Here is a 9,000-nt window from a genome sequence, read left to right on the forward strand (position 1 = left end):
ATTGATTCCACTTTATCTTCTTGCTGAAAACTTAGCACACACAAAGAATGATGAAATAATTTACCTTTTGATTCAAATAATGAGCATTGGCATCTTATTTTACCTGATAACACATCATATTTAACTTCAAAACTATTAAATATGGAGTTTGCAACCTGTTCTAATACCTTGTATGCCTTAATGCCTAGAAGATAATACTTCGATCTTGCAATATAATTCATCTTTTCTCTAAATTGTACTTGCACTTTTTTAAACTTTGTATGAGTATAGACATGTTGAAATTGAGCTTTTATTGATGATTTTGTTGCACAAAATATAACTATTAAAATCTGCAGCATCCGTTTTTCTTTCTATTTGTGCTTTATGCTAAGACAATTATCATATTGCTTCACAAACTGAATTAATGGACTCTTCTATGTAATAAACTTATTTAAAAAAACATGCATGCTTTTGCTCTTTTATGTACTTCTCAGTCCAACTCAAAAGTGGTGATTAAGATTAAAACCCATAGATCACGATCTTCATAGAGTTCTATAAAATAAATGAAAAAAGTAAGTGAATAAACCAAAGCATAAAAATATGTAAGCATAGTACATAAATAATTTTTTTGAGCACTGAAATGTAGTAACTCACACAAAAATATTATCTGTCAATCACTTATTCCCACCTGCATCATACTTAATAAGAAAATCACTTCAATTGCTTTTAAATAATTCTTTTGAAAGAGAGTTCCAAACAACATGATTCCTTGCTTGCTCAATTTTCATATGTTTCTTGTAACTATTTAATTTTTGTAGAATCTTCTTCAAAATGTACCAAATACACCAACTATGAATTGTAGTTGGCATAAAAACTTCAATAGCACTTGGTATGATGTGCATTGATCACTTATAATTAGGGATGTCAATGGGGCAGGGCGGGGGCGGGGGATGCCTCCCTGCTCCCCATCCCCGCTCTCAGATTTACTCCCCATCCCCGCCCCATTCCCCGCCGTGGGGGAAAATTGCTCCCCATTCCCATTCCCCACGGAGTCCCATTCTCTACGGGGACCCCATTTCCCATATACATAATAGTTCTAACTAATTATTAATTTTCATATGAATAGAGCTACAAGTATCTATCTTATACAAAAACTGCAAGATTTTATACAAAAAGTCTAAATAACACGATGGTGACTTCTTTCGAAATAACGCAATGGGGAGACGCAACGACGAGCCAAAGAAAAAAAAGCAGTGGACGAGGTGGGAGATGCGACAATAGAGAGGAGAATGGACACGACGGCAGAGTTACGAAAAGGAACGCTGCAAATAGAAATTACGACGCGGTAAAAGTGATGGCACGGTGAGGTGTGACGATGTGGTGAGAAGGGATGACGAGGGGGTGGCTGCAGAGAGGTTGAATGGAGCCTCTGAATTGAAGAGGGGTTATGCAAATAAAGATTAGGAGTTTTGGGTTTCTATATATATGTGTGTGTGAGAAATGACTAAAAAACATATATGAGAAATAAACTATTAAGGATAATTCAAGGAATTCATAAATTTCGGGGAATAGCGGGGACGGGGCGGGGATCCCCGCTCGGGTCCCCGCGCATGCTTTGGGGAAATTTTGTCCCCCATCCCCATCCCCGCGGGGAAAATTCCCCACAATCGGATCCCCATTCGTAGCAGTCCCCGCAGGGATCCCCGCATCTCGGAAAATTTTGCCATCCCTACTTATAATGCTTTTTGAAACTTTTTTACCCATACACCGAAACCAACATTCAAATAACCACTTGAATAGTTCAGTGTCCTCACTCTTCATCAAAACACATCCAAGAAATATAGGATGACTACAGTGATTCATACCAACAAAGGAAGCAAAAGATATATCATACATGAAATTATAGATTCTTGCAGAAACCTTGCAACAGATGTAAAATTTGTCTTCACAACAAGTGATATATCAGATTTTCTATTCCTCTCTCTGCTACATGTAATGAGTTGATTTTTTATTTCATTCTCCTCCTACTTGAGTTCCTTATTTTAGTAAAAAAAACCTGTAAACTTAGCATAATCTTATAGAATTTTTCAACTTCTTTAATATAGAAATTTTCAACTTCTTCAAAAAAATTGAAAATCATCCCAACCTTTAGCATGTATTGGTCATTGACAACATATATATAAAAACTAGTAGTAAAATAGCCACAATAAAAATCATATAAAAAATAAGTTCTAGTACATCACAGCACATAAATGTTTAAGCATACACATATTTTGGTTAGTATAGCACATAAATTCACATATATAGAAATGAAATATTAAAACAGAACAAATGACTTAATCATAGAACAACTCAAGTAAGAAGAACTAACATCATCATAATTAACTAGAATCAAGAATAAAAGAATAGAAATATATAAATATAGCACATAAATATGAAGCATAGAACAACAACACAAATAATAGAAACTAATACCTTGATAGATTACACTAATTTGTCAGAATCATCAAAAAAAGTATTCATACATCTTCAATTATGTTTAATGGAGAAGAAACAACTAATTCACACTGATTTAGTTGATCTGAATTATGATTATCTTTAAAATTTTTTGTATTTAACGAAAACTCATATCCGATTCACAAGTACTCCATTGTAGATTAAAAAATTCCGAAACAAGATGTCATAAGCATAAAATTTTGAACAAAGTGCATAAAAATGTAGGGCAATACAACAAAAAATTGAAAGAGAAGGAAGAATAATTTGTTCGAGAAAAAAAACATTATTCGTTAAAAGAGAGAGATGAATGAGTTAAGCCCCACTTTGATGTACTTTTTTTAATATATCCAACATGTACAAGGTCGTTTTAATATATTTAACATGGTAAGACTTGAGTTACCAAACTAACGGTCTTGAGGAGGGACTATATTGGTGTACTTTCTTGAATTTAGAGGATTAAATTATAATAATTAAAAAATTAGGGACCAAATCAGTACAACTCGCCAATCTCAAGGACCAAAGTGGGATTTAACTCATAATAAACATAATAAAAAAGAGAGAGTAGTGTGTGAGTAGGTTTTTATAAAAAGCTTGGTTCCACTTATTTTTAATGACCAATATTTTTTGGCGAAAGTTAACTAGTTTTAGAACATCTATAATTATACTAAAGAGAATATTCAAAAGTATTTTAAATTATTTATTATTAATGGATAATATTTTATTAGCTGAAATTGACTTATATAATATTAATTTTTTAGCATGATTGATGTGTATCCTAAAGAAAATAAGAATATTAAACATAGATAAAGGCCATAATTAAGTGAATGATAATGAATTAGAAAAAAAAGGGGACAAAATAAAGATAGAAAAAGAAGTAAAAGATTGAAAAACCCTGGCTGAATGGCTGATAGGGGTTAGAGCAAGTTAGGGAGAGAGGTCGCATCTAATTCCGAAGTTGTTAATGTTATCAACATCGTTGGTACCCATAAAAAACAAGAGGCAGCAGTCACAAGGTCACACGCACCACTCCAGTAGCACCATTTTTCATTTCGTTATCAACAATAACAATAACAGACAGCAACACACCAAAAACCTCAATTGAGCTACGAATACAGAAGTGAGTGACTCAGTCAGCGAGTGCCTCAAAGCAAATGCTTCCACCACACTTCCTCTTCTCTTCGTACTTCTCAGGTCTCTCTCTTGCCAATTCACACTGCGCCGCTTCCGATTTGTGCTTCTCTTAACTGCCGATTCTCTATTTCTCCATTCATTTACTTCTATTACTATTGTTGCTGCTGCTGCTGTTGTTGCTGTTGTTCTTCTTCTTGTTGTTAATTTGGTTTTTGTCACGATACTCGATATTGCCCCTTGCAATTACCTAAAATCTGCTGATTTTCGACCTAATTTTTCGGGGCTTATTTTCGTTTTTTGAAGTTTAATTTATCTTGTTTGATTTTTTGTAGCAATCTGTTGAGTCTTATCACGGCTCACGAGTTTGGATACGTTAGAATTTAGAAATGGCAACCTGTATGTCCACGTGTTTTGCACCTTCCAATGCTAGGAATTCGGCAGGAGTGCTCGCTGTTGTAGGAGGGAAAACATGTTTCCTCAATCTGTATGAGACCAAGTATGGATTTTCGAGCGGCAACCGAAAGTCCCCCTTATTGCAAGTTAAGTGTTCTGCCAATTCGCATTTTCACGGTGTTAGTAATTATCATAGTAAAGACCCTTTTCTGGATCTGCATCCAGAGGTGTCAATGCTTAGAGGAGAAGGGAGCAGCAGAGTGAATGACCCAAGAAAGGATAGTTTGGGTGGAAATGTTGCTGAGAGCTTAGAAGCCACATCTACTCCGAGTAATTACAATGAGGCAAAGATCAAAGTCATTGGTGTAGGTGGTGGGGGTTCAAATGCGGTCAATCGCATGATCGAGAGCTCGATGAACGGCGTGGAGTTTTGGATTGTTAATACTGATATTCAAGCAATGAGAATGTCACCTGTGTTTCCCGAGAACCGTCTGCAGATTGGTCAAGAGCTTACACGAGGTCTTGGTGCTGGTGGTAACCCTGACATTGGCATGAATGCTGCTAAAGAAAGCAAAGAATCCATAGAAGAGGCAGTTTACGGAGCTGATATGGTCTTTGTTACAGTAAGTTCAATTGTCCACTCTACTTCAATTATAGCTCCTGCAAAGTGCATACGGATTTTGTATTCTGAGTTTTCTATATGGTACTCTTCAAAATATTATACTTATAAACATGATTTGTGATAGATTGTAGAATTCTATCTTTTGTGGTTTGATCATGGATGAATTGACACTTGACAAATAGAAGCCCAAATAAAAATAGATAAGATGGAGAGATGTTCAATAGGTAGGAGTAGAAGCAGTCTAAGAAGAGTAGATAAGATCGAGAATAAACTAATAGATAGGTACCTTTCAAAAATCAGAATTGCGAATAAGAATGCTTGCAACACTAATAAAGTATTGGTATATTTTCGTAAGCTTGGAAAGTAAATTTCACTTTTGCAGGCTGGAATGGGTGGAGGAACTGGCACTGGCGGAGCTCCGGTTATTGCTGGTGTTGCAAAGTCAATGGGTATATTGACTGTTGGTATTGTCACAACCCCTTTCTCATTTGAAGGACGAAGGAGAGCTGTTCAAGCACAAGAAGGAATTGCTGCCTTAAGAGATAACGTTGACACTCTGATCGTTATTCCAAATGACAAGCTGCTGACAGCGGTTTCTCCATCTACCCCTGTAACCGAGGCATTCAATCTGGCTGATGATATCCTTCGCCAAGGTGTGCGTGGCATATCTGATATTATTACGGTATGTAAAAATATGAACAGTTTTAACGTATAGTTTTGATTGGTTCAAACTTTAAAATTGTGTGTTACCATATGTTTATTTGCTTGAAATCATTTGTTTTGTTATCAATATTGGATGCACTTAGGTAAGCATAGTCTGTCCATTCCACCAATAAGTTGTCCTCATTATGTTACCTGTGGTTTAGAGTTGATGGTTTCTGTCTTATGTCCATAGTTTTATCAATTGATTGCAGATACCAGGATTGGTGAATGTAGACTTTGCTGATGTTCGAGCTATAATGGCCAATGCAGGTTCCTCACTCATGGGGATAGGGACTGCAACTGGTGTGTATGGAAATCACAAAGGGCTGCATTGCAGTTCCTGAATCCTGATATTCTATTTCGATCATATTATAACTCAAAATCCCGTTTTTCTCAATGTACATTATAATGTGTAAACTATGTATTTAGAAGGACACTGCATAATTAGCCTATGGTGGGCATGTCTATGGGGAATAATTGCACAACCAAAATTGTTTTAAAGACATAATTGACATTGCCTTGGAACTATTTTTTTCTCATAGTATATCTGAACGAAACAAACAGTGAACTGAATATGGTTTAATGCTCCTCATTCCTCAGTAATAGAGCTGGAGCTGGTCTTCTCTACTCTACTTTCTGTTAACTATTTGAATTTTTAATTATTTAATTAAATGCATCATCTTTCATCGACCCACCACCTTTTTGGGCTTGCAATTGATGTGCACACCTTGAATTATGTATCTTGCTGAAATTGGGCTATTTTTTCTGTTTAAGGGAAAACAAGGGCTAGAGATGCTGCATTAAATGCTATCCAGTCACCCTTGCTTGATATTGGTATAGAAAGGGCTACTGGAATTGTGTGGAACATCACCGGTGGAAGTGATCTTACATTGTTTGAGGTAGTTAGCTATTCATCTGGCTTTTAAGATTTCTCCTTTGCCAAATATATATTTTGTCTATGCCCATGTTGTTTATCTCTTTAATTCTTGTTCCTTGGAATTTGTATAATCTGAGGGTTATGGGAAGTCAAAAACGGCAGCATATACTGAATGCAGTCAGAACTCTTAACAATCATGTGCCAAATTCCAAAGAAACAGTTTGTTACATGATTGAGATAACTGCAAGTTGTTTCAGTTTTAGTCGACAGGTTTTTTATCTATGCGTGAAAAGATCAGAGGTTACTATAATTTTGTTGTGGTACTTTTCGAATAGATAGTTTATAAACCTGGTTTTTGAATTGAGCATATGATTGTTTGACTTATACTGCAGCCAGCATTTTAAATAAATAAATGGCACTAGCCTTCTGTTTATTACTATAATGTTGGATGATCTTTCATGTGCTATTGCTTTTTCTACAATCATTTACAGGTAAATGCTGCAGCAGAGGTTATATATGACCTTGTGGACCCTACTGCTAACTTAATCTTTGGAGCAGTAATAGATCCATCGCTCAGTGGACAAGTAAGTCAAATTATGTAATCCCTCAAATATTATTTATATGAACTTGCATAAATTACACGGTTATCTCAAATGGCCAACATCATCCCTTTCCATCATCTTCCTAGAGGAAGCAAGTTTCCTGCAATTATACCTGGATATAATAAAAGTTGTATGATGCAATGAGCATGTGCTAACAATAAACAGTTGATCAGCACTTTGCAAGTTGGTTTCACTTTTATATTTGCAGATAACTAAGAACCAATTTGAAGTTCCAAGTTTTTTAACATACTCCTTTGACTATGTTTTGTTATTTTTTTTAATAAATATAGCTTTTGGAAGCTTTAAGATCACCCTAAAGAAGTAACTTCGAGCATTAAGTCCTTAGAAGAAGACTGTTCTTCAATGACGTTTTGTAACCAAAAACCTGTGGTCCTTTTTAGAGAGAAGTGCAAACTTAACTGATACAATTGGATCAAGTTTAAAGTCATCATTGTATTTTTTTGTTTATTTATTTATTTTGTATTTATATATACATCAATTAAAATGACAAAAACCGTGTGTATCTTTTATCTTGCTGGCATTAAAAGCTAAATGCTGTTTAAACTACGATTTCTCACATCAAGTTCAAGAATTATGAATCCAATTTTAATATACTATTAGTGGCTGTGTTGTGATAACGACCACAAAAAATGTAAAACAATCTCTTTTCTTTTTTCCTTGAATAAGTTTTTGGTCCCTATAAGATATCTGATTTTTTGTTTTGGTCCCTGTAAAATTTATCTTTTGGTATTAGTCCAGTAAAATTTGAAAGGTTTTAGTTTCCTTAGTTTGTTCTGTTAAGTGCTGACGGGGCAAACTAAATGCTGATGTGTCACGTCTTGTCACATCAATATTTCAGCTTGTCCGATCATCATTTAATTTGTGACGTCAATACTTAACGAAGCAAACTAATAGTAGGGACTAAAACCAAAACCTTTTAAATTTTAATTACCAAAATTAAAAAATAAAATTTATTGGAATCATAACTGAAGAACGGATATTTTATAGGGATAAAAAGAATTATTTAAGAATTTTTTTTTTGACAAAAAAGAGAGATGTGATTGGTTGTCAATGTAAAATTTACAATGATGATGTATCAAAATAATCACTTTTAATTATTTGAATATATATTATTATGAGCATGGTAAATCATGTCATTTGGTTTCTATAGGTAAGCATAACATTAATTGCAACTGGATTCAAGCGGCAAGAGGAAAGTGAAGGAAGACCCACACAGGTATGATTTAAACACTCTTCCTCATCTCTTTCTTTTCTCTAGCTGTGATTGAGTAACCGTTTTTCTGATCCTTGTTCAAAATGCAGGCCAGTCAACTCGCACAGGGAGATGCCATTGGTGTTGGTCGGCGATCTTCCTCTTTCACCGACGGTAGTTTGGTTGAGATCCCTGAATTCTTAAAGAAGAAGGGTCGTTCACGCTATCCAAGAGTTTAATACCCATTTCCTCCAACTTTGTAATCTCTTACATTATCTTCACCGCTGCATCAGATTTTTAGGTATACAAATAATATTGGTCTAGTATTAGGTACGTGTTTTTTCCGGAGTTAGCATTTAGGTTGCTATTGTGAATACTGTTGTTCATGAAAGCTAAGTACATTCCAGACTTGTGTGCTTATGTTGAGGCTTCTTGTTGGCATACTTGAATAAGTTGATTAGCTTGTATTTTTTGTACAGAGAATTTATATATATATATCTGCTTTTTTCAGTGCTATTTACAGATGCTTCACTTGTTACCATCACCAAGTTTTTGAATGCTTTGTGTAAAAGAGAGTTCTTGGTTCCAAAGTTAAACCCAGCAAGAGTGTGTAACATTGTCACGAGCTAGGAGAATCTGCCATTAGAGACCATAACCCTCCTCTTGTTACAATCATGGAGTAATTTTGATTAATTTTCACTCCTTAAGTTGCTTATTTACGTCCATTCATTTAATTGCATTAAGATTTGGTTTAGTAAAGTTTTTGAAGAGGCAGTGTGCTTTTGAAAAGCATAAGTTTCTCATTTTGTGTTTGGTAAATCTAAAACCATATCACTTGTGGTTGTAACTTTTAAAAGATAGGAGTTCTTTTAAAAACACATAAAGTGGAGTTTTTAAAAGATGATTTGTGTTTATCAAAATTAAAAAGTCTAATATAATCTTATATATTAATTAATATCCAAATTTAATTTTTTCTCTATTGTAA

At 34.6% G+C, this 9,000-nt stretch overlaps 1 protein-coding gene across 1 annotated transcript; it reads left to right on the forward strand.

The window, feature by feature from the left end:
• LOC107648847 (cell division protein FtsZ homolog 2-1, chloroplastic) lies at positions 3,359-8,531 on the forward strand. The gene is made up of 8 exons (XM_016352659.2): positions 3,359-3,666; positions 3,939-4,622; positions 5,004-5,303; positions 5,536-5,626; positions 6,098-6,222; positions 6,692-6,784; positions 7,974-8,039; positions 8,126-8,531. Exons 2-8 carry the CDS (start codon positions 3,993-3,995, stop codon positions 8,252-8,254), a joined length of 1,434 nt encoding a protein of 477 aa, XP_016208145.1. The 5' UTR covers positions 3,359-3,666; positions 3,939-3,992; the 3' UTR covers positions 8,255-8,531.

Source organism: Arachis ipaensis, chromosome B06 (genome assembly GCF_000816755.2).
Source record: "Arachis ipaensis cultivar K30076 chromosome B06, Araip1.1, whole genome shotgun sequence".
NCBI lineage: Eukaryota > Viridiplantae > Streptophyta > Magnoliopsida > Fabales > Fabaceae > Arachis > Arachis ipaensis.